This window comes from Pholcus phalangioides, unplaced genomic scaffold, assembly GCF_987345545.1.
Source record: "Pholcus phalangioides strain wild (caught in Gottingen) unplaced genomic scaffold, Ppha-v1.0 ptg000006l_1, whole genome shotgun sequence".
Lineage (NCBI taxonomy): Eukaryota > Metazoa > Arthropoda > Arachnida > Araneae > Pholcidae > Pholcus > Pholcus phalangioides.
In genome coordinates, this window is record NW_028301599.1 from 1,002,254 (window position 1) to 1,028,600 (window position 26,347).

The 26,347-nt window shown below is 37.1% G+C and overlaps 1 protein-coding gene across 1 annotated transcript in view; it reads right to left on the reverse strand.

Moving 5' to 3' along the window:
• Positions 1-11,793: 11,793 nt before the first annotated feature.
• Positions 11,794-26,347, reverse strand: part of LOC149085643 (cell adhesion molecule 2-like) — a 104,915-nt gene continuing 90,361 nt past the window's right edge. Inside the window, exons 3-7 of the mRNA XM_089232449.1 lie at positions 22,385-22,599; positions 20,948-21,083; positions 20,700-20,833; positions 16,158-16,389; positions 11,794-12,124 (exon numbers count right to left, since the gene is read on the reverse strand). Coding sequence (XP_089088575.1) covers positions 12,036-12,124; positions 16,158-16,389; positions 20,700-20,833; positions 20,948-21,083; positions 22,385-22,599 — 806 coding nt within the window. The 3' untranslated portion in view covers positions 11,794-12,035. The remainder of the gene's footprint in view (positions 12,125-16,157; positions 16,390-20,699; positions 20,834-20,947; positions 21,084-22,384; positions 22,600-26,347) is intronic.

Sequence of the window (26,347 nt, forward strand, 5' to 3'; positions counted from 1 at the left end):
AAGCAAAGCTCAAATCAAAGTGTCCATATATTTTAAAGCCTATTTCAAACAAATTTGTATCCTTACATAACTTTGATTCTAGAAATGACGTTAATTTCAAAGCTCCCGGTAATTTTAGTATGTGATGCGAACATGACTCCCGATTTCATGTATCAGAAGATTCGTTGCTTAAGCACACGTGAAAATCTCTATCAAGACACGTACGGTAAATAAATGTTTGTTCATGTTTAATATCTGATCCGTTTGTTGGTCGATAAATGAGCAAGTTGCTGAACAATGATACAATCGAATCCAGTTTCAACGGATACCGTTATAGCGAAAATCTCGTTTTAACGAACACTTTTCTAATCCCCCAGATAGGTTTACATAGGAACAACGCAATATAAGCTGGAATTCCATTATAACGAAGTGATTTCTCCGGTTTCTTGGAGTTCGTCATATCGGGATTCGACTGTGTCATTCGTTTGTGATGATAGTGAGTAAACGAGAACAAATACAAATCTTCAACTACATCATCTTTCTTGATGCTGCTTTCTGAGTTCATTTGATATTTTTCATGTGAAATGAATTTTCAGCACAGAAAAATTTCTTTTTTTGCAAAAAATAATGTAATGAAGTTTGGAAACACACAGAAGCTTAGCGAAAAATAACATTCCAAAAGGCTTTTGGTGATAAAAAATAAATCAGACAGGCAACTTGGACGTTCCTGTTTTTTATAATTATAATTATAGTTTTTTATATTTTTATAATTTGTGCTTTTTGGTGATTTTTGGTTCTCAATGACCCCTTCTAGAATTCACCATGAAAAATTTCTCAGTCTTTCATCATTAGCGTTTGTGGCCCGATTTCGAGTGTGCTCTCCACGTCTACGGTTTTTGCTGTCTCCAAGTTTGAGGTGCGAATGCGAGCTGATATCCCGATTTGAAAATGTTTCCCCTCAGAAAAGATGCGGAGGGCCTTCAACATAAAAATTGAAGCATTCACCATCTTCATTACAAAATATGGGAAACAGATGGCAGCACCAGTAAGAACACGAAGCAAGTACAACTCTGGCAACTTAAATGCGCTTAGGGGGCTACGTATACACTCAAGCTACATATTCCGGCACGTGCCGATTTGTTAGAGATTCCGCAGAGGAAAGTATACAAAGTGAGAGTGCAATTAGTTAAATAGTGCTAGTAGGTTTCTGCTGTCACAAGGACTCGGTCGTCACTTTTTATCTAGTTTAGTGAAGCAGATCCTTTTCTACCGATTCGTCCGTTTCTGAGATATTGTCTGGATTTGTTGATCGGATTTCGCCAGTGATCTTGTGGACGACGTGATGATTTTTCTGGCTGGTCATCGTTTGCTCTGTTTTTTGAATGTTCAGCTTTCGGTCCGTACACGGGTGAGTTTTGGGCTTGAATATTCTCTGGTGAGAATACAGAAATTCACCCATTGAATAATCCACGTGATGATTATGGCTGTATGACTTGCATGACAGACAGACAGACATGACCGCTGACCGCCCAGAGAGACCATCTTGGGATGACTTGCATGACAGTTCACACACTTAGGTCGGCCTTAACATTATGTAAATCATGCTACATCTAAGTAGCATGATTATTCGTGCACTCATTTTTGTTATTTATTACCGCAAAGTTTAATTATATTATTCTTCTCAACCCCGGGAAATAAATCCATAAACACACATTTATATAATGAAAACCCTTACATTATATAATAATTACCTCACATATTAAACTAAACGGGATTATCACATATTATTACATAACGATACAAACGTGCTTACGGTACAAAGGCAAGATAGTAACTAACAAGTATCTCGCTCTTTGGCAGCCATTTTTCTCAAAGATATCGATCTGGTAGATCTTTTTAATTCAGCTACTCGTTAACCCCCGGCCTGTGTTATTGAAGTAATATTATGTCGGAAGTTCTAAGGAAGAAATACAAACACCATTTTTTTGCTTGCCAAGTATTTGCCCCAATTTGAGATAAGAATGTAACCTTGACAATTTTTTGTGTAAATAGATAAAAACTCGTTTTTTTCACTCGAAATCTTCTTTCCTTCCCCCCCCCTTTTTTTTCTATTCTTGTCTTTGCTTGAAGACTCGTACATAAGAAAAATTACGCAGAGAAAGAGGATTTCAAAACTGACTATATAGTGAGTTATCCAATTTTTTGGAAATTATATCATGTACCATGGCTCCCACATCCTGGAGCAGGGCCTCTAGGATGGGACTTTTGGCGGTCCCCCAGACCAGACTTTTCATGGGCCCCTTTATAGTGAATTTATGACGTGAAAAAACAAAAAAATGATGAAAATCGTCCCAGGGCTGGAGCCTTGTCAGCCTCCCTCTTGTGGGAGGCTATGTCATGTACAATATTCAAATGCATGAAGTCACTGGAAATATTGTTGGGTGGGCTCAAAAATACTGTGGGGCGAGAAGCTAAACCCAATATTTTTGGTTCACGAAATCTTTGCACCCGACATCTCGTCCCTAGCACGTTTTGTCCCCGTTACATTTGGCTCCCGGAAATTTCACCCCGGACATTTCTCCTGCCCTGACCATATGAGCAACCCGGTGAGTGACCAATTGAGTGACCCTATCAGTGATCAAGTGAGTTGGAAATTTATCCCCCTGACATTTTGCCTGCCCTGACCGTATGAGAGACAATATGAATGATGGTACAAGTGACCGTATGAATAACCAAGTAAGCTGGACATTTATCCGTGACAATTAACCTGCCCTGACCGTATGAATGACCATACGAGTAAACATGTGAATAATGGTGTGAGTGACTGTATGAATGATCGAGTAAGTTGGGCATTTAGCTCCCGTTTGGTATTTTGCCTGCCTTGACCGTGTGAGTGACCGTATGAATGATAAAGTAAGTTGGATATTTAGCTCCCGATGGTATTTTGCCTGCTCTGACCGTGTGAGTGACCCTATGTGTGATCAAGTAAACTAGAAATTCACTCCCTTTACATTTCACCTGCCCTGACCGTATGAGCGATGGTATGAATGAACGTATGTATGAACAGATAATTGAAAATAAAAATGACCATGTAAGTGACCGTATGAGTCAAAAAGTGAGTTGGACATCTACTTGTGACACTTTGCCTACCCTAACCAAGTGAGTTGAACATATACTTCGTGACATTTTACCTGCCCTGACCGCATGAGCAATGGTAGGAGTGACCGTACAGTGAACATATGAATGATTGTATGAGTGACCGCATTAATGATCAAGTAAGTTACTTTATATCGGTAGACATTTATACCGATTGGCATTTCACCTGCCCTGGCCGTATGAGTGACCGTAGAAATGACCGCAGGAGTAACAAAGTGAGGGACAAAAAGTAAGTGATCATATAAATCATCAAGTGAGTGACCGTATGAGTGATCAAGTGAGCGACTACGTGAGTTGGACTGGATATCTCATTTCGAACCCGACACATTTCGCCCCTTGTGTAAATGTTAGGTGAGTATGCGGCAGAAATTTGCACAAAGCATAATGTCAATTGCTGTCACAAATGCATTGGCGTACGTATTAAGTGTGACCGGGGGGGGGTGTAGTTTGGGGGATTTTAATGTTTTTCTTCAGTACTGTTGTACTCTAGCTCATGTTGAAAAATTTCGCTACAACGTAAATTTGGAAACAATTATTTTATGCTTCACAGCAAATTCAAAATTTTTAGGGTCCATTAAAGTACTACATAATCACCTATAAGATGGGGATCATCTTTGCAGACAGTCATCCGATCAATCATTCGGTCACTCACTTGGTCAATCATATGGTCACTCGATTGGTCAATCATTTGGTCACTCACTTGATCACTCATATGGTCACTTGGTCATTCCTACTGTCACTCACTTTGTCATCCACTTGGTTATTATTGCGGTCACAAATACGGTCACTTGCTTGGTCACTCTTACGATCATTCACTTGGTCAATATTACGGTTACTCATATGGTCACTCACTATATCACTCACAATGTCACTCATACAGTGAACCACAATGTCAATCATACAGTGAACCACAATGTCACTCATACAGTGAACCACAATGTCAATCATACAGTGAACCACAATGTCACTCATACAGTGAACCACAATGTCACTCATACAGTGAACCACAATGTCAATCATACAGTGAACCACAATGTCACTCACTTGCAAACTCAAATAAGCACTCACTCGGTCGCTCATATGATCAATCACTCATGTGATCTAATTCCCATGGATACTCGTACCGTCACTCACACAATCATTCATATGGTCAATCACTTGGTCACTCATTTGCTCACTCCTACAGTCACTCACTTGGTCACTCATTTGGTCACTTCTATAGTCAGTCACTGGGTCAATCATACAATTACTCATGTGTTAAATCACTCGGCCACACACTTGGACACTTACACGGTCAATCACTTGGTTACTCACTTGGTCACTCATACAGTGAATCACTCGGTTACTCGCTTGGCCACTCATACAGTGAATCACTCGGTTACTGATGTGTCTAATCACTTGGTCACTCATACAGTGAATCACTCGGTTACTGATGTGGTTAACCACTTGGTCACTGATACGGTCAATCACTCAGTTACTCACTTTGGAACTCGTACAAGCAATCACTCGGTCACTTACTTGGTCACGCATACGGTAAATCACTCGGTCATTCACTTGGTCACTCATACGGTAAATCACTCGGTCACTCATGTGGTCAAACATTTGATCACTCATACAATCATACATCACTCATCAATCACTTGATCACTCTCTTGGTCACTCATACGCTCAATCAATCAGTCACTCACTTGGAAACTCATACAAGCATTCAGTCGGTTACTCACTTGGTCACTCATACGCTCAATCAATCAGTCACTCACTTGGAAACTCATACAAGCATTCAGTCGGTTACTCACTTGGAAACTCATACAAGCATTCAGTCGGTTACTCACTTGGTCACTCATACGCTCAATCAATCAGTCACTCACTTGGAAACTCATACAAGCATTCAGTCGGTTACTCACTTGGAAACTCATACAAGCATTCAGTCGGTTACTCACTTGGAAACTCATACAAGCATTCAGTCGGTTACTCACTTGGAAACTCATACAAGCATTCAGTCGGTTACTCACTTGGAAACTCATACAAGCATTCAGTCGGTTACTCACTTGGAAACTCATACAAGCATTCAGTCGGTTACTCACTTGGAAACTCATACAAGCATTCAGTCGGTTACTCACTTGGTCACTCATACGGTCAATCACTCGCTTGGATACCCATACCGCGACTCACCTGGTCACTCATACAATCATTCATATGGTTAATCACTCGGCCACTCACTTGGACACACATACAGTCACTCACTTGGACTCACATACAGTCACTCACTTGAACACTCATACAGTCACTGACTTGAACACATATACAGTCAATTCCACACTCATAGATACTGTCGCTCACGTGGTCAGTTATTTTGCACTTAGTCATTTGTACGGTCACTAACTCACTCCTAAAGCCGATTTCACACTCACATGGTCACTCATCCGCTTATATGGTCGCTTACACAAGTCAGTCACTCATGCGTTCAGGGCAGGTGAAATATCAGGTAAGAAAATTTCGGGGGCGAAACGTCCCAGGAGCCAAATCTACCTGGGCAAAATCTGCGGGGGTGAAATGTGACGGGGGGAAAAGTCGGGGACGAAATGTCGGAGGCGAAATTTCCGGACCCCATATTTTTATAGGTATTATCGAGATCGGGAATAATATTGAGTGGGCTCGGACCAGATACAAGTTCACGCATGCGATATAATCCCGCACAACATATAGTTCACTAGAAATTTATTTGGCATCATTTATTATCTGCCCATTATATATTATTATACCTAACGCTGTAGTTTTACTTCCGATAAGGTAATGCTTGAGAATCAATTTCTAATTTTTTTAATTGCTATATGTTTCATTCCGCGTCTCATTTACGCATGGGGATAAAAACTTGTCTTTAATTATTTGCAATTAAAACTGATATCACCATAATACAGGAAGAATAAAAATACAAACTACACAGGTAATAGCATTAAAAACAAATAAAAATGGTACGAGGTCAGATTTCAAAGTGGGGGAAAAGCAGGCTATACTGTAATGACGAATATCAACTCGTATATATCCCCGGATTTCCATTTAGCAAACCGTCTCGAAAACCTGTTCTGAAACCAAGAATATATTTGGAAACAAAATCGGGAACGGGAAAATAGAAATATTCTCGATATGATCGCTAATCTTCCACTATTGGCGAATTTTTGCAAGGGAGAGAAGGAATATGTTCCACTGAAAAAAGGAGAAAATAAAGAAACATGCCACACAGGTTAAAACAGTCAGCCTTTTGCTTGCATAAGCTACACGATACAAGTACGGCTTCCCATGCATCATCGCATGCGCTGCATTCATTGCGATAATTGTCTAAACTACAATAACTCAAAAATATGTTCATAGTACTTTACTCATAATATTACCGTATACATAATGTATAAGAAAAATAATTACACAAACCTTTTAGTTGAACAATTTAAAAAACTTGACAACCAAATTACATTAATTGATATATTTTTATCAAACAAAATTTTGGAATTCAAGAGAGCTTTGAATTTTGCTAATTAGTTATAAATTTTGCTTTTGCCTGTAGATGTCACTGTAATCTAAAACTTCAAACAATATTTCTCCTATTTGAATCAATAACTTAGACTGAGACTAACGAAGAAAGAAAATAAAAGACAACGTATTCTTCAATTTAAAACAACAGTGTTTTTGAATGTATTAAGCATTTGTCTGCCATACGTTGTCTATTCTTTCTTTCACCGCTAGTATTCTAATTAATACTGATTTACAGCAATCACATGTTAAGGTCCTATGAACAAAATTTACAGATACTTGTGGTCGTGTCCTGACCTGAATGACTACACGTGCGTTTCGGATGTGATGTTGTAGTCCTCGAATACTTATTAAATTTGAGATTTAGATGATACATCTGATCTTTCAAGTGACCCAACACGAAATAATTATCTGCCAGGAGTGGACAAATCTATTGCCCGCCATTCCCGGACATGCAAAAAATTCTTACCGGGCATGTATTTTTTCCAACTACATGCCCGACACAGACACATAAAAAAAAAACCAAAATTTTTTTCGTGTTTTGATTATCGGTGGCGATGCAAGTGTTTCCTGAGCATCTTCCTTGTGATATTTGGAATAAAATAGATATTTGAAATACCTTTTCAAATTTTTATGCTATCCTAAGTAAAATGCGAAGTAAATGACATGTAAACTTGGCACTTTATTTAGACACTTTCTTTAATTAAAGTATGTTTCCACAACAGGTTGAGAAGAAAAAAGCTTGAGTAAGAACTTTCTCGGCACGCTGTATAATAAAGAATATTTGACGTAACACCTAATTAATTGTTACGGTATTTAGGAAGAAGTAAGAACGTATCGATAAAAAGAAATTAAGAAAAACAAATTTACCACTTCGTTAGTTCCGCAGAGGAATATGAACGAGGTGCATGCCTGGTTTAGTAGTAGTAGTCTAATATTGAACACCTCTCATACAACCGTATGCATACGTTATATCGAGTATCGTTGCAGCGAGATTTCACTGTATATCAGCAAACTTTTAAACAAAGCGATGCGCAAAAAAAGCAGCGTCAGTCAAAAATCGGATAACCGAGTTTGTCTGCGTCAAATGAAAGAAGCGCACTCAATGAATGTACTTATTTCATGAAGATGATGAGAGAGACACGCACATCATTACTCCTTCGGGTTTCAAAAGAAAAATTTATTCGATGAATCAAAATTCACATCCTCACGTTTACTAATACAATAATTTATTCACTAATATCCGTGAAAAATTCTATTTCCAAGCAGAATATATTCGATGATCACGGATATTCGAAAAATGCTTTGCCGTATTCACTCTCCCGTTTTGATATAACGAATAATGGTTTGCATAATTTGAATCCCGAAGACGATTTTTATCTGATCAAAATCAATGATTTCTCTGAGAGGAGCCAAGATTCATTCATCATTTATCTCACTTGTGAAATCATCATCACCGTCGCCGTCATCATCATCTTGTTCTTTTTTTCCTCACCACGGCTCATTATCTTGATTCATCAGTGTGAACTGTCTCTAAACCTATTAATGTCATCATGAGCTATTTTTCATTGCTCTCTCTCTTTTCGGAGCCACCATCATTCTTCGGTTCCGTTCAAACATTTCCCCTTATTCTTAGAAAGGTGGGTGAAAATTCTACCGCGCTCATCTCCCTCCTCCTCCACTAATGACCATCATTCATCTGCCATCTATTACGAGTGGTTGTGGAATCAAATTCAATCATTGGGGGGGGTTTCTTCTCAGGGACATCGACTTGAATGATTCTGAGTTTTCAACATGAGATTACAGTAAGCGCGGGCTACTTTGGCCTATTTTTGAAAAATTTCACTTTCCAATAAACCCAATATTATTACTACTTTTAAGTTCTGGTAGCCATTTTTTTACATCGATAGGCTGTCTTATATTTTGTATACCTAAATCATAGTTTCCCAATCTTTTTGTCCCACATCGCCCCCTTCTTCAGAAATTTTTTTCTCCCATCACCCCCAAAACGCAATCTAACCCATGGGATCCTATGTTATACCCATAGCTACTACCGTCCCCACTGGAACTTTCCATCGCCCCCCAAGGGGGCATTAACACCCAAGTTGGGAATCACTGATTTAAATAATAAACAGGTTTCTTTAACTTAATCTGCTTAAAAAAATAATAATTGTAATAATTTTGGGCCAATGTTACTATTCCATTTCGGAAACTTGGGCCCACTTCACTTTTTCCTGTTTTAAGCACGTAAATTAAAAGGTGTAAAATAAGATTGAAGTCGGGTTTTCCTAGGAGTAGAACTTTTGCGCCGTGTGCAGCGTGAAAACGCTGATTGGTCAAAAACTTGAAATTCAGGTTTTTTGACCAATCAGCGTTTTTACGCTGCGCGCACCATAGAAAACGTGCTCCTAGGAAAACCCGGCTTTAGAGGTTTGATTTTTTTTTATTAGGAACCCATAACCGCATATTTTCTTAACATGACTGACAAATGCTAAATCTTCCTCGTCACTAAAAACCTTGGGATGACCTGGTTTGCTAGAAAATGCACTAAGTTTGTTTTTATCCCTTAAAATGGCTTTCCAGAGATATATAGTCCAACTTGATTCGTTTTGTTTTGGAAATTCCGAAATATTTCGGGTTCTAAAAGCCCTCTAATTTCAGCATTGGTGAGTCCAGATATCGTTGTAAGTTTTCTTCTCCTGATAACAGTTTTTCTCCCTTCTCCCCCCCCCCTCTCGTCCTGTCAATAAACTGCAAGTGGGTGGAGTCAGCGTTTGTTCAAAGTTTGATAACAGAAGGGCAGACAGAAAAAGGATGTTTTTTTCCTTTCCCTTCGAGTTAGTATACGATTAACTGTACAGCATAATTCCCTGAAAAAATCTAGTTTTTTATTTTCTTCGTTTTTTTAATATTATTATTCTGCGTCGGGGGAAAGAATTTATCATCTCACACGATCGCGAAAAAAAATATATTCTTTTTGAAAATAGGTTACAATTTCTAGAAGATTTAGTGATTTCCACTATGGCAGTTATAATGAGGATCAGGAAAATTTTAAAAACCGCCTAAAGAGTATAGGGGGGGGGGGTTAGCGAGAGATTCCCCAAAATTAAAAATTTCTAAATAAGAAATTCATTTTTATTTGAAAATATGTCAAAACTAAAGAGTGCCTTTATTCAGCTGAACTAATTACCATGTATCATACAATGCAATTGTATCGAATTCTACTTGTACAATAATCAATATTATCTGCTCCGTCATGCCAGAATCACGAATGTGCAATGTCCTTGCAAAAAAAGGAACGTGGGAAATGACGTTTGAATGACTAGTCTGTGGAAGTTATTTTCCACAGGGTAACTAATCAAAAGCGCCTAAAGTCAATATCGCCTAATCGAAATCGAAACAAGCGTTCTGAAACGGGCTTTGGGAACAGCATGTTTACTGGCAAAAAAGTGGGATGTCCCGGACATGGTCAGCCTATGTAGGGGTCGCCGAATTATTTTTTTTTTCGGGGTTTTTTTTCTTTACAAAAGGGGTCTGCCCTTCAAAAAGTTTGCCACACCACTGAACTTCGCGATACATTCAGTGACCTATAGCTTAGTTTAGCAACATAAACTAATTCCGAAATTTGCTTTCTACGGTATAATTAGAGTGCCACCGTGCTGTCGCGCGTGCATCGTGCTGGAGTTTCATCGTAATGATCCAGGTTCGAACTCTGTTGCCGCACAGTGATGGTCGGCTGAAATTGGTTTCTGCGGTTTCCAACTTCAAGGCGTGAATGTGAGCCAGTCCTCCATTTAAAAAAAAATCTCTCCGCTGAGAGGGCCGCGGTAGCCCGGTCGGTAAGATGCTTGCCTTACCCGGTTCGTCCTTGTCAGAAAACTTTCTTGACACAGGGGTACAACAAAAAACGGCGACTTAACCGCAGCAAAAAGTTGCTACCGCAGGGAGTCCCCATCGAGGGGTTAGCGCACCAACCTCTCGATGAGTATAAAAAACAAGCCTGCCGTTCGGAATCGGCAATAAATTGTAGGTCCCGGTCTAATTAGCCCTCGTGTGCAGAAAATGACCGTGGTGCGATAAAAATGATCAATGATCAATGATCGAGAGTAGGCAGACATGCAACACTATACTGACATAACAAGAATATTCAAGCACATTGAAATGTGAAGAGAGTAAATTTCTAGTTTACTTGATCACACATAGAATCCCTCACACGGTCAGGGCAGGCAAAATACCACCGGGGGGCTAAACGTCCAACTTACTTAATCATTCATACAGTCACTCACACCATCATTCACATGTTTACTCGTACGGTCATTCATACGGTCAGGACTGGTTAATTGTCACGGATAAATGTCCAGCTTACTTGGTTATTCATACGGTCACTCATTTGGTCACTTGCACCATCATTCATATTGTCTGTCATACGGTCAGGGCAGGCGAAATGTCAGGGGGGTAAATGTCCAACTCACTTGATCACTGATAGGTCACTCACCGGGTTGCTCATATGGTCAGGGCAGTAGAAATGTCAGGGGCGAAATTTCCAGGGGCCAAATGTAACGGGGACGAAACGTACTAGGGGCGAGATGTCGGAGACGAAATGTCGGGGGCAAAGATTCCGTGAACCAAAAATATTGGGTTTTGCTTCTCACCCCACAGTATTTTTGAGCCCGCCTAACAATATTTCCAGTAACTTCATGCATTTGCATATTGTACATGATATAATTTTCAAAAAATTGGATAACTAACTCTAGTCAGTTTTTAAATCCTCTCTCTCTCTCTCTCTCTCTCTGCGTAATTTTTCTTATGTACGAGTCTTCAAGCAAAGTACGATCTTTACTTCAAAATATAGGAGCCAGATGATAGTAGGTATGTTACGTTACGGCCAAACATACACTTAGAACACACCTTCCGGCATGTACCAATGCGTTAGAAATTCCGTAGAGGACTGTACACGCAATACGTGTAAGGTTAAGTAGTGTAGCGGTAGTACAATTAGCGTGCGTTTTTTAGTATTTCGCCGTTTTGGGCCAAAATAGAACACGTTCACGGTACAGTGTTTCTGAATCCCATAGGAAAATGTTGGTCAGCATTGAACTGAAAAATAATAATACATAATAAATCAGTTTTTTTACAGCATCATCAGGTTTATTTTTAAGGCGTACAAAAACAATTTACATTATCGAATGTTTTCTCTCTAGATCACTTACAATTGTGATCAGCATTGCGGAGTCCATTTCAATTAGTTTTGTATAATATCAAATTATACTAGCTCTTCTTCTTCTTCTTCATGTTTCATTTTGTTTTTCTCTTTCTCTCACTGTACAAAGGATTGTTCAATTGGTGACGAGGTCTGGGCTCGCATATATATATATTCAATGATGCAGCACAAGCAGAATCATCGTCGATGCTAGAAGTATTATCAGTGAAGGCGCTGGTAGTATGCAGGTTTCAGCATCTCTCACTGTATGGAAAAATATGATTAAGGTATAAAATTATATTAATGTAAGAAAAGTAATTATTTCTGAGCATAAACGTAAAGGAAAATTACATCGACTTTACGAATTATTGATAATGGTTAGCAGATTCAATTTTATTTATTGTCACAATCAAAAGCTGTACTGTGGTATAAACCTGTGGTTTCCAGTTGCTTCAAACCCCCAGACTTGTCTTCTTATTGAGGATCCACGGCTCAGTTGTAGAATTATGACGAACAATTAATGTATTAATGTTAATTTGAAAAAGAAATTACTTGGAAAAGTTATTAACTAAATTTTCACGCGCAAAAGTACCGCCACAACGTTGGTAGACTGCAGAAACAATTGTACTTGTGGTTACATCTCTCGATAGGAGTTGTTTTAGTTCTTCAGCAGCTCGAATTAAATTTCTAGATACTTGTGCGGTCGGTTCAGGTCATTGACCAATTCAAACATTGTGACACTTCGACCAATGAGTGTTATTGGTAGCTGAAAGTTGCACGCACACACAGAATTCGCGCCTCCAATCAAGCTTTTTCTACTTAACCCTTACGGTGCCAATGATGTGAGATATCTCGCCTAACTTTTGATGCCTTCTATTGCGGCAATTCCGCGACATCTCTTTTCTTTAAAACTTTATTTCGGCAATGCCGAGGGCAGAAACAGTAGTAAGTTTTCTTTTCTTGATAGCCTGTCAGATCAACTGAAAGTGCGTGGAGTCAGCTTTTATTCAAAGTTTGATAACGGAAGGCGAGACGGTATTATCTCATATGATATTTTTTATCGTATTTTTTCTTTCATTTCGGGATAGCATAGAAATATGCGTACATAAAAAGATATAACATTTCTCTTCTATTTGTTTTTTTAAATTAATATTCCCGGTATTGCGGAACATTAATTAAAAAACAAATTAATAAAACAACACTTATCAGCTGCATAAAATAAGGAAAAAAATTATATTCTTCTTGAGATGATGTGGCATTTCATAGAAAGTTTATTGATTTCCACTGTTTCAGTTGTAATGCGGATCAGGGAAATTTTGAAAACCACTTAGAGGGTTAAAAGGATGGATATTGCATTGATGTCCATTTCACACCCCGACTCTAGCTCGTAAGTCGAATGCAGTGAAACAATTCTTAGCGAATACCCTGCAAATGTGGTTACCACTCTTTTAAGGCCACAATAATAATAACGTTTCTTTAAAGGTTTCGATAACGACCCCCTTTTTTTACGGTCACCTCTCTTTTATGGACGATATCTTTTTTCTGCCGGTATCCACAAGAGTGGATTTATGGTGTTTGTCGATAACTTGAAGCATTTTTAGCGAATTTGTTCTGAAGGCACTCGTACGTCGAGGTATCACTGTGTTATGGATATGAAAGATTTTCATTCTCTATTTAAATTCAGTATAAATTTTGATACACCCTAAAATTGGTGCTCCCTTCAAATATTGTACGCATAATATTATGTACAGGGCATCCTGTAAGTTCTAATGCTGCCTTTATCTCATCAATGCTATGATTCCAATAACAAGAAATGCTCAAAAAACGTTCAAAAATTGTCATATAACAAGTTTTTAGAGTGAAAATACAATGGCACAAAACAAAATAAATCTAATTTTTTATACGGTCCCCTTGTCTTCCAACTTACAGTTAGAAAATTACTGCCCGGTATCACCTGCGGTCAACAGTAAAATTTCCAAGTTTTTAAAATGAACTATTTTAAGTGAAGTAAAATTTAAGTGAACTATTTGCTGAGTTACTTGAATTCAAAAATCTGAGAAAAGTTGTGAAAGAACAGCAAAAACTAACGGATAACGCTCCTTTACCTCATTTATGCTGTCCTTTTCCAACTTTCCTCCGATTTTTTAATTCTAACATCTCTGCGAATATTGCACTTAGACACGTACAATTTTTTTCTGTTTTCCTCAGAAAAGACAGGGCAACAACTTTCTAAAAAAAATCAACAGGACGTGGGAACGTATAAAAATTTAGACTTTTCATTTTGTGACACACTGCATTTTCACTCTTAAAACTGGTACAGGGTCATTTTTGAGCACTTTTTTAGCATTTTTTTTAAATTAAAACCATACCACTACTACTGACGGTTGATGAGAGAAAAGCCGCATTAGCACTTGCAGGACACCCTGTATAATTCTAAATTTAACTTTCGAATTTCTACAAAAGCTTCTTCAAAGCCCTTTCAAGAAAATACTTTTTTAGAATGTTTTAATGCAAACACGCGTACAATGCGTAATTTTAATAACTCGCTCTTGAAATTCGGTGATTTAGGACGCAAAGAGCTTCGAATTTCAGGTTTCGACATCAGATCCCCCCTCATTAAGAAAGGAAAAGTTTTCGCTCCCAATTTCCTTTTCAGGGGAAAATTTTCTCTTTTTCCCCTCTTTTCAGTAAGTCCTTTGGCACTCGTAATATGTACGTGTAATACGAACGATAGACCGAAAACTACTGTTGAACGCAGTAAAATCAAAAACTTTCACTGTAAAAATATATTTTTTTTCAACGTACACACACACAATTAGGTTCTCTTTCATAGAAATTTTCTTCCGAAATTAAAAAGAAATTCTTCAAAAACAATTGTATTTCTCGGAAATTCTATTTTCTCTCATACATTATATGTTTCAACTTCGACATCATTAAGATGAAAAAAATATAATATTTCAAAGGTTTTAAAGAGAATCCAGAAAGTTTCTAAAATGAATTTTAAGAATATACAATTTTGTGAAATTCCTTTTCCTAAAAAATATTTGAATTTTAGAAACCATATATGTATCCAGAGTAATGTGAATAAATATTCAAATTCATTTTTAGTAACATCGCGAATAAGACTAGAAATTAGGATTCTTTTTTAGTCAATTATTCAAATCTGATTGATAATTAGAATATTAGAGATGCCGATCACACGGGACTGGCGTGATTCGAAATCCAACTGGAATGATCGGTTTTTAATTAACGATGAATGAATTCGTTTTTAATGCGTTAATGAGGAATAAAAGAGCGATATTATCTTTACTTTTTCTTTTCTTATTGTGAGCTATGATAATGCCCGGGATGATTATTATTCAATCGTATTTATATTTGGATTCGTCTTGAATCAGAAAGAGAAAAGATGCATATCTAACTCATTAAGTAAATTTCCAGGGTGATTATGTACGGTCGAACTCGGTTATAACGACTTCAAAGATTGAACGGAATTTGGTCGTTATAACCGAGGTCGATCAGATGCATTCAAATATTATATAAAACAGCGTTTTTCGATCCGTGGTCAACTTGCGTACCCCCGAGGGTTCGCGAGTACTTTGTAAGGGATCCGCGAGATGATTTTCATTTAGTACCATTGCATGAGTGACAATAATACATAAATGGCAAAACACATTTTTTAAAAAAAATTTTGACTTAAAACTTTATGAATAGCAATATTTTTTTGATATTATGGAATGGTGGTTTTAAAATTTACCCTCTGGCACTGCAGGGAGTTCCACGGAGCATTGGGCGGGGAACGGAATGTGGGTAAAGGAAAAACGTCACAATCCTCAGTTGAGGGGAAAATATTTCTGCAGAAATATGTCCAGGATTATGGATTCATCAGGACTATGGGTGTCCAGATAAGAGACGTTCTACTGCATTATTAAATTTGACGTGTTCTAAATGCTCTAATCCATGATTCAACATTTCATGCATGATTGATCATTTATTGTAGTACTATGGTCATTTTCTGCACACGAGGGCTAATTGGATCGGGACCTACAATTTATTGCCGATTCGGAATGGCAGCCTTTTTAGACTCATCGACAAGTTGATTCGCTAACCCCTCGGTGTAAGTGACTATGCGTAGAAATCTTTTTCTTTGGTCATGTAGCCGTACCCCCGCGTCAGAAAAATTTCTAACAAAGACAAACCGGGTATTGAACTCGCGACAAATTTAATCATCCTTTGGTACTTAAGGCGAGCATCTTATCGACCTGGGCTACCGCACCTCAGCATGATCGGTTGGACTTACTTCGGCTCATGTTTTCACTGATATGAAGTCCCGAAGTTTGTTGCATTCCGCCGAACACCATCTCCTCGTTGCTCATCGTATAAATCCTTGATATGGTGGCCGTACATTTGAGTTTCATGTTTCCTCTCCTGAAATGGTCACTCGTCACGACGAACTTCAGCACTAGGCTCGACGTTTCGAGTCCGTCTGCGTGCAACGTCGTCGAGTATTCTGTTTCGTACTCGGGGCTGATCTGATCAAAAGAAGAAATACACAGAAAAAACTTCTATGAGAAAAAAAAAACTGTTCTACAACGTAAATCTAAATATAGTTTCTTGAATATTTTCCCGCCGCATTTCAAAAAATAGGATCTTTACATTATAATTTATTGAAATCTCTCTGGTTCTCTTCACTCATATTGGTTCATTATGATGAGTTAATTTGAATTGAATAATGATATATTAATAAAATCCTAGGAGCACGATATTAAAATGAGTTTAATATCTAAATGAAGGGAGAAAATATATAATTTATGAATGTGGTTTTTTGATGCATAATGAGAGAGAGAGAGAGAGTGTGGAAAAAAGGGGGAGATGTAGAAGAATATAAAGCCAATTTTATGACTTCGGTTTGATTTATGGGCGATTTTTCTGCAGCGCTTGATGGTTACGTGACCAACGCCCCTTTTCCCACTTGATACATTGATAGCAATGTTTCACGTGACATCGAGGACATTATTTTATTCTCAAATGGCCATCAAAATAGAAATTCAACCGAGACTATGGAAAATCAATTTTCAAGCTTTTTAGAGCCCTGGGCATGGCCATTTATTGTCCGTTGATGTCACTGAAGAGAGAGCACGGTTTTTCCATGCAATATTTCACTCATGTATAACAACACTGGGCTAGACCTTAAGGAGAAAAGGAAGTCTTTGTAAATGCTATTATATTTGGCGTGATTGTTGATTGGCGCGGTTGGCGATCTATCTGAGCCTGAAATATTAGCCTTCACGAAAAGTAATACATTTCATAACAACTACTGGAAAATCCTGATTTTGGGAGAGAATTCTGAAAATCGCCAAGAGTTTGAACGTAGAGATGGTAGCCCATTTCTGAAAGGTTACCATAACGCTCTAGAATAAGGACTTCCTTGATTAATCAGGTGCGAAAACTCTTTTTGTTTTGTAGTTAACCCTTTAAACGGCATTGAGATATTTATCCTCCTCAAAAGCCTCTTATTTTAGCATTGACAAGCCCAGATACATTGTTAATACATGATACAAGTTGATTTCTCAATGGAAAATTTCCCCTAATAAGCCTTATTCTGCACCTGCTGAAAATAGAAAGAAAGCCAACATCATTATAAGAGATATGGCATTGTAGAAGGGTTTAGTGATTTCTGCTAAGCCGCTTGAAGGGTTAAGTTCTAGTGTCTAGCCTGGTCTAGTCTAATACTGGTTGTGGTACAGCCAAGGAGTGCTCAAACTTCCAGCCCGCGGACCAAATGCGGCTCGCGAAATGTTTTCTAGTAGAGAAAAGAACCAACAGTAAAACGCTTACCATATTCCGTTCATAAAAATACGGGAAACCGGGATTTACGGGACATCGCCAATTATCGCCAAGAAGTCGTCTGAGGTAAATAAAGTAGTCAACCATCGCTGAAAAATTGCAAATTTTCAAATAGACGGCTACTGCTAATCGCAATTGATGTAATTTAACCTGAAAAACTGTATATGTTTGGCAAATGTATTACATGAATAGGGTGACACAATATGACCCGTATTCCGACTTTTATGTTAAAATATCTCGTTTTCAACAAATCCTGGCCTACTTGAATTTACAGGGTGTTTCAAAAAGAATCATTCGATTAAAAAAAAAATAACTATTCAGCTTTTAATCCGTTTTGATCAAATAATGTATTGGTAGAAATAGGGAAATCTCGAGTTGACTTAATCTTTCAGCAGGACGGGGCACCACCAAACTGGAGCTTGGACGTTCGAGAATATTTTAACAATCGCATTCCTAAACGATGGATCGGCCGTACGGGACCTGACGATTCAGTTAAACATCACTGGCCTCCAAGATCGCCGGACCTCACAGTGTGCGATTTCTTCTTGTAGGGTTTTGTAAAAGACTACGTTTATCTGCCTCCCCCTTCCAGCCACATTTGCCGAACCGAAGATACGCATAACTGAGCACCTTTAATTTGGTTTGTAAAAAAACTTTATTATAAAACTTTAAAACTTAGCCATGTAATGTAAAATTAATCTAAGTGTCTACGTTCAATATTTTTCGTAATATAGCCATTTTCAAATTGGGTGATTCTTTTTGAAACAAACCCTGTATATTTTTTACTCAAATCAGGGATAAAAATTGTTTTTCTCTACTTACAAATTATATTATCATAGATTATGACTGTGAATATAAATTGAATATACATTTCACTTGTTTGTCATGTTAAAATGTTTGTTTTTTGCATTCATTTTAATTCACTGCGATTTGCAATAGTGCCCCATTTCCCGTCACTGGCAATTTTAATATGATTTTAGTTCATCTTTGTTATAATTTTCAGCGACAATTAGCGAATTCTCGTATTTTAGATTCCCACAGTTCCCGTATGTTACCCAGGGATATATGTCCATCCAAGAGATGAATATATTTAAAAAAGGTCTGGATCATACCAAAATTACAGTGCTGTCTAGTAAAATACGGGTCACATACACCAGTCTCTGGCAAGCGACCGGCAGAAATAATGCATATCTGGTCCGCGGAGCAAAAACATTGTGCACCTTCGGGGTATACCCCAAAAGTGGACAGCCTGTTCAGTCCGAGGTATATTGGGGTATTTCCGCCACTCGCGGGCCATAAACTTATGTATATGAGGTGATGATATGACCTGTGTTTTACGGGCACATTCCCTTGATTTTAGTTGTTTCATTATTTTTATAAAATATCCCGTTTTTTCAAAAAGGTTTCGTTGAATTTTCGAAATCCGGATTTAAGATTACAGTATTTCCGTGACTTACGAATTATTTTATCATAATTATGATTGAAAATTAATTGTAGTCAAATAAATATATTCGTCTTACATATTGAACTTGCTTTTCCGTGATTGGTGATTTTTCAGCAATTTTAACGATACGTAACAACTTTAATAGCATTTGACAATTTTTGACTGTAACTGGCAAATTTACTTGCCTCCCACAACTACTACTACTTAACCGAACATGTGCACCTCGTACACATTCCTCTACGGAATTTCTAACTAATCGGCACATTTGCCAGAATGTGTGTTCTGATTCTATGCCTGGCCCTAACGTATTTCTGTTGTCGAGTTGTTCTTGTTCCGTGTTCATGCTGCCATCTGACTTCCATTTTCTAGAATAACGATGGAAATACTTTAATTTTTCATGTCGGCATCATGTTGTAAGTCTGCCTGCTCTCTGCGGAGAGAGACTTTTTCAAATAGGAGACCGGCTCACATTCGTGCCTCTAAGCTGGAAAGCCGCAGAAAACCAATTTCAGCCGACCACCACTGTGCCGTCAATGGGGTTCGAGCCTGGATCCTCAGGACGAGAGTCCAACACGATGCCCTCACGACCGCCCTATGGTGGCATACACAATTTTTACTGTAACTGACAATTTTATTTGTCTTTGATAATTTTTTGGCTGTAGTGGACAATTTTCTTGGCTGTAGTGGACAATTTTCTTGGCTGTAATTGACAATTTTTCTTGCCTTTCACAAATGTTTTGGCTGGAAATGGTAACTTTACTTGCCTTTGACTTTGGAACTTAACTCGCCTTTGACAAATTCTTCGCTGTAAATGGCAATGACATACTTGAATTTCACAAATGTTTTGGCTAGATATGGTAACTTTACCTGCCGTTGACAAATCCTTTGGTCCAAATAGCAACTTTACTTGTCTTTGACAAGTGTTTTGGCAGTAATTTCGAATTTTTCTTGCCTTTGACAAATTATTTGCTGTTAATAAATAAACAAACAAAACAAAAAACAAATAATTTACTTGCATTTATCAACTTTTTGGATGTAACTGGCAAATGTACTTGCCTTTCACAAATGTTTTTGGCTAGAAATGGTAACTTTACCCGCTTTTCCCAAATTGTTTGGCTTTAAATGGCAATTTTACTTTCCTTGACAACTTTTTTGGTGATATTCCCTATTTTTATGAAAGATATATAGTCATTCCCGCATGTACCGATTCGTTGGGGGTTCCGAGGGTGGGGGGTGTGTGGGCGGGGTGTAGCAGTAGTAGGTAGGGCCTCCAAAAAATGCCTCGGGGATCCATGATGTTCTTAAGTCAGCCACCTCGTTGGGCAATTTGCCTGTTGTGGCGTTGTATTTGTATTTGTATTGTATTTGTATCCTAAAGAGATGTTTATCGTATTGTGTGCGTTGATACTTTTCTGCCAGAACAACTTTCGCGGGCCGGATGGAACTTCTGGACGGGCCGCATTTGGCCAGCGGGCCGGAAGAAGTTGTGCACCCCTGGTATACCCGGTTAAGAACGGAAAGAAAATAATACTGTAAATATCAATTTAGTACCAGCTCTTCGTTGATGTACCACCGGAGAGTCGCAGCCGGCTTTGATTTTGCGGACGTGCAATTCAGCACCACTGTATCACCAATTCGGTAGTTCTGCCTTCCGCCTACGAGGGTCGGCCCTTCCGAAGGAAGAACTGTGTTCCAAATAATATAATAACATTATTACAAAATCATGAACAAAATATACTGGCAACAGATAATTACATAATTGGCATTTTCTTAAATTATATTAATATTATATTATTCACCATAAACTTTCATTTCTTTTTCAGCCTCGGCTGTGTCGAAGGACGGAGCTTCCGCGGATATTTCGCATCTGTATACGCCACTGGAATTCAGATCCACGTGCCGTAAATAAACAGAATTCTTGTTCGATTTTGAAAGCTGAAGGGGAAAAAATAATTTCACTTAGATTTAAATGAAGTTTCAGAAAATAATTGGTCCAAAATTTCTCATGCACAGGGTGTCCCATAAAATTCGTAAATAGTATAAAAATTCATAAAAATGGACGAAATGTTTGTGAAAAAGATATTCTCACAAAAAGGGGAATTTTTTTCATTCAGCCGAAACGTTCGTGGCGGAAGTCAAACATTCTTCACCAATAATACTTAACCCACGAATGCCAACATCATAACGAAAAGCTTATGTACGTGACAGTACAAGGAAAATTCAGAAATAAGCTGTTTGTCACTGCATTTTATAGGACTCTCATCTGCATATTTCAGGTGATCTACTTCGATGTAGCGTCCTCTATCGGAAAAAATTTGAACTGATTTTTTTCCCTCGTAGGTAAAATAAATCTCGTAACTTTTTCACAAACCGTATTCAAATAAAAATTCTACATATTTATATAAATTTTTAAATTATTTAATATTTTAAAAATTAATTGAAAAGCAATCAGTTCTATTAAAAATTAAATAAATTTTCATTAAAATATTTACCTATAAAGAATTTTTTTCCTGGCAGAAAAGAATGTTGTCATCTACATGTCATTATATACAAATGATGTCACAGCCAAAAAGCTCGTGATTAAAATATCGCGTGTAGCCCAGCAGTCGGAGCTATGAAAGGTGTTTATATGCGAAATGGGGTTTACTTAAGCACCATAAATCGTAATGGATATCGATTGTGCACTGTTGGTATTGTATCGATTTTTTTATACAGCGCCACCTGTGAGGTAAATTTTTAACTGTTTTTAAAATTTATCAAAAAAAAAAAACCTCTATGCATGATACTATTTTAGTGTTACCGCACTTTTTTAAGTCAACGATTAGTTTTTTATTAATTTGTAAAACGTGTCATGGACTTTCCGTTCACTCTTTGCAACATGGGATTTCAAGCTTTTTCGAGTTTAAAAATCCATCATATCAACAGAAAAGCACTCTTCACAGCACGTTTTGCGTACGAATGCGGGATTAAATCAGGAAGATTTAAATCCTTGAATGCAATTCGTACAAGGTGTTCGAATGGAACGTTGATCAAGTGCTTGCGAGCACGAAATTCGACACGAGCACTCTGGGTACTTCAGGAAGCACGATGATGAAGATGCCTGCGTTACAAGTATAGGATAACGGCAACTTGGCGTACGATATGATGGTGGAAACGTCGTTGCTGATAGGTTAAAAAACCTGACATTCAGGTCGCAAAAATCTGAGTCCTAATGATAACATGAGAAGGATACTCACGTCCACCCGAATACCTGGCAGAGGCAGGAACTGTCCTGGTGGCCAGTCGTTCGGAACGTACCGGTAAAACTCGGCGTCGTTCTTGTACCACTTGACAGAATATAACTGTTCACCCCCGAGATCATAGCTGCAAGCCAGCTCGACTGATTCTCCCAGAACAGTTGGAGATGGAACGTCTAGCATCACTATGCGGAAGGTTTCGGCAAATGTGAGGGCTGCCACCAAAGAAACAAAAGTAAAATTCATTTTAAGGAAGCGAATAAGGAATTAATTATAAACACTTAAATTTATCTCAATCATAAATATATACATAAGAAAAAGGTGACAGATATTTTCAGTATGATGAGAAAGTATCTGTTCAGTTCGTGGGAGAGAATGTATTAGAATTAGAAAAAAAAGTTTTGAATAATACGTATATGCAAATGATTGGACACACAAATCAAAAGAGTAACAGTTATATTATAAAATTCGTTATGCACGGTATCTGGTGTGAACAAATCCAAAAATAATGACTCGTACTGAGAGAACCACAAATGCTTCATTATGAAAGTGCCGCACACACTCAGGGCCGGCGTCAAGCATAAATAGACAAGGTGGCATTTTTATGGCAGATTTATTATGATGGCGTTTTCGCTCTCACAAATTTTCACACATCGAAACAATTTTCGTGAGAAAGCGTGAGTAGATAAATTAGCGCAGGTAAGTATAATACTTTTCAGTATTTAAGAGCTATTCAACACACACTCAAGAAAACTGTTTGCTATTCAGTGCTAAGTTCATCGCAACACACCTCCTTTCTTGCACTCCCACCTATCTCTATAGAGAGAGAAGCCACCTTACCGCACACCAACTCCGGTCATATATCGCCATATGACAATTTCCAACCAGTGGAGTTGGATGGAAAATGAAGGCTCCATCTATCGTGGTCGTCCCCAGGCTCGGTAGGTAAAGAACTTGTTTCTAATGTTCTTTGGCCGAATTCTAACCTGTGGACCTAGACGGTAACCTTGATAGTGAAAGACGAGCATCTTACCATTGCGACATGAAGGCACTCTCTTCTCGGTGGCAAGTTAATCCACCAGATGTTAACAATTTAATGAAGCCACTCGATCATTCTTTTGGAAGCTTAGAGAAGAATATATTATGGAAAGTGATGCTTTCAAATATTCATTCGGATGAATATAAGCTATCAAAAAAATAAAATTAATAAAATGATGATAAAATATATATTGTTTCTTTTTTCTATTCAATAGCCCCGTTTAAAATCTAGCTTCATTTTTTATTTATCTTAAGTTTGAAACAGTTCAGATTTTTCGTTTTGAATCGAATCTTCACTATTTGACGTTATGAAATATTGAAAGATTTTACATGAAAGAGTGTCATCAATCAATACTGCATTTTTTGGTTGAGCTCGAAGTGGTATATTTTAATAAGTGAGATTTATGTGTAAAAAAATTGTACGGGTATATATATATTATAGGATAGCATTTGAAATTGTCACAGAGATAAGATTCAAAAATTTCATGTTGTGATTTTATCTAAATTATGACGAAAGAGTTTAAGGAAGTTCATTTCTACTGAAAAGTTTCTAATTCTATGTTGCTGCAGTACAGAAATTATAAATATAAAGAAGCTAATAATTAGTAGAAAATTAAAGTAGTAATTAAAGTTCCCTACCTTTCAACATAATGATAAACTATGCTCTAGTAGATATATCGTTGAAGTTATTATTTCACCATTGATTTATTTCATATTCGGTATACATATACTTGTACAGTAATAGGGGAAAAAAGGAAATTCCAACGAATAAAATGCTTTTGCTTTCAACGAGCATCTGAACGCGGAATTTTTCAACGGCCACAAAAGAACACTGCGTACCATCATTAGAAAGCAATTTATTACCATGAAGATAAGCATTTTGTGTGTACGATATTCAATGTATAATACTGCTGTATAAATAATCCCCAGCAGAGGTAGTCACGCATCGCAAGTACAGTATACAACAGTAAACACCTAAATACTTCGCTTTATAAATATATATACGCACAACACACGAAAAATTCCGTCAACTGAAAATTCTTCCACCTACGCCACTGGTTTCACGTCACTGCCAATGAACTAAACCCATAGCCTCAAAGAAAAGCAAATTGAAGCGACCCGTCGTAAATATTAAAGTGCTCTTCATTTTTCCGAAGCATTGAAAAAAAAATGAGCATTTTCTTGAAGAAAGAGAAGCGAAAATATCATATCGGGGCATAAAGGGAGACCATTTTCTTCTCTCTTTTTTTTTAGCGTGTCTTGAATATTTTAAAAATGAGCTAGAAAAGGGTGAGAGAGAGAGAGAGATATAGTATGAAAATAAGATGAAAATGGCTGCCTCTCGCCTCATAAGCACTGAAGAAATATTTTATGCGAGAGGAATTTGATGCCATAAGCACTTCTCAGTGGCAAGTTAATCCACCGGATGTTAACAATTTAATGAAGCCACTCGATCATTCTTTTGTAAGGCTAGAAAAAATAATAACAAAATATTATAGAAAGTGATGCTTTCAAATATTCATTCGGCTGAATATAAAAGCCTCCGAAAAAATAAAAGCAATAAAATGATGCCTTTATTTTTAAAATATATATATTGATTTTTTTTCCCTATTCAATAGCACTGTTTAAAATCTGGCTCCTTTTTTACATTTATGCTTAAGTTTGAAGCTATTGAGATTTTTCGTTTTGGGACGAATCTTGGCTATTTGACGTTATGAAATATTGAATGGATTTCAGGAATTTCATGGAAGTGTATTAATAAATCAAAATACTAACTTTCCGGTGATATATATAATCTCAACAATTCGATTGTTGAGATTTTTATTTGAAATATATTGTAGAGATATTATATAGGGTGATATTTGAAAAGATTTTTGAATGACTTGGAATAACATGAAGCTATATAATACAACGAGATAAATTCATTGTTTGAAAAAAATCTAAATTTGCATCATAAAACAAAAACTTATTTTTCGATCTGTGATTATTCCGCCATAATGTTCTTCATTTTTAAAGAACGCAATATGATTATAACTAACTAGAAATGTCGCACGTTGTTGCATTGTAACAACTCCAAATTATTTATCCACTCATCTAGGCCTAATGTAAACATTGGAATAATCCCTACAGGTTACAGAGTGTATGTTTATTTTTCTTTATTTCTTTTTATTGTTGTTTGCTACTTGTAGCGTTTTGAATTTTGTCATTCACTGCGCCTTTGCATTTTCGTCTGATTGTGTGTTGAATGTATAATAATAATGTAAAGTATTTATTTCATATTACTTAAGATTTTGACGAGATTATCATGTAAGTCCCTTGGGGTCTGATATGATTACTATGTGTTCATGTCTTGTACTTTCTATGTGGTTTATGTTTTGTCTTTGAAATGTATTTTGTGTTTGTTGGTTGCCATTGTCATAAAAGCGTTTAGATTTGTTTTGTTATGACAGTGGTCGTTTTGACCAATTAATATTGCAAAAGTGTTTGAGTTCTTTGTTAAACTGATGACAACATTTCAATAGTATATTAACGAATCATTTTAATTCATTCTTATAAACATGTTAATTCAAATTTTTACAAAAGTGTGACATTGCGCGAAATCACAATGTTATAAAATTGTTAAAGTTCATTGTTATAACAGTGTGTTTATTTCAACTAAACTTGGCCAAAAACGTTTGTTTCGTCAATTTATTAAAAAAGTGTTTGACTAATTTTTACATAAAGATTTGTTTCGACTAACTCAAAAATGTCATCTCTATTTGCTGTTATGAAATCATTTAAATTCATTGGTGTGTACAGAAGGGTATATTTCAACTTTTATTTTCCGAGAAGTGTTTGTGTTTTAGCTGTTACAAATGGGTTTGCAGTTTCGCCAACTGTTACAAATGGGTTAGTATTTTAGCTAACGGTTACAAAAATATGTTT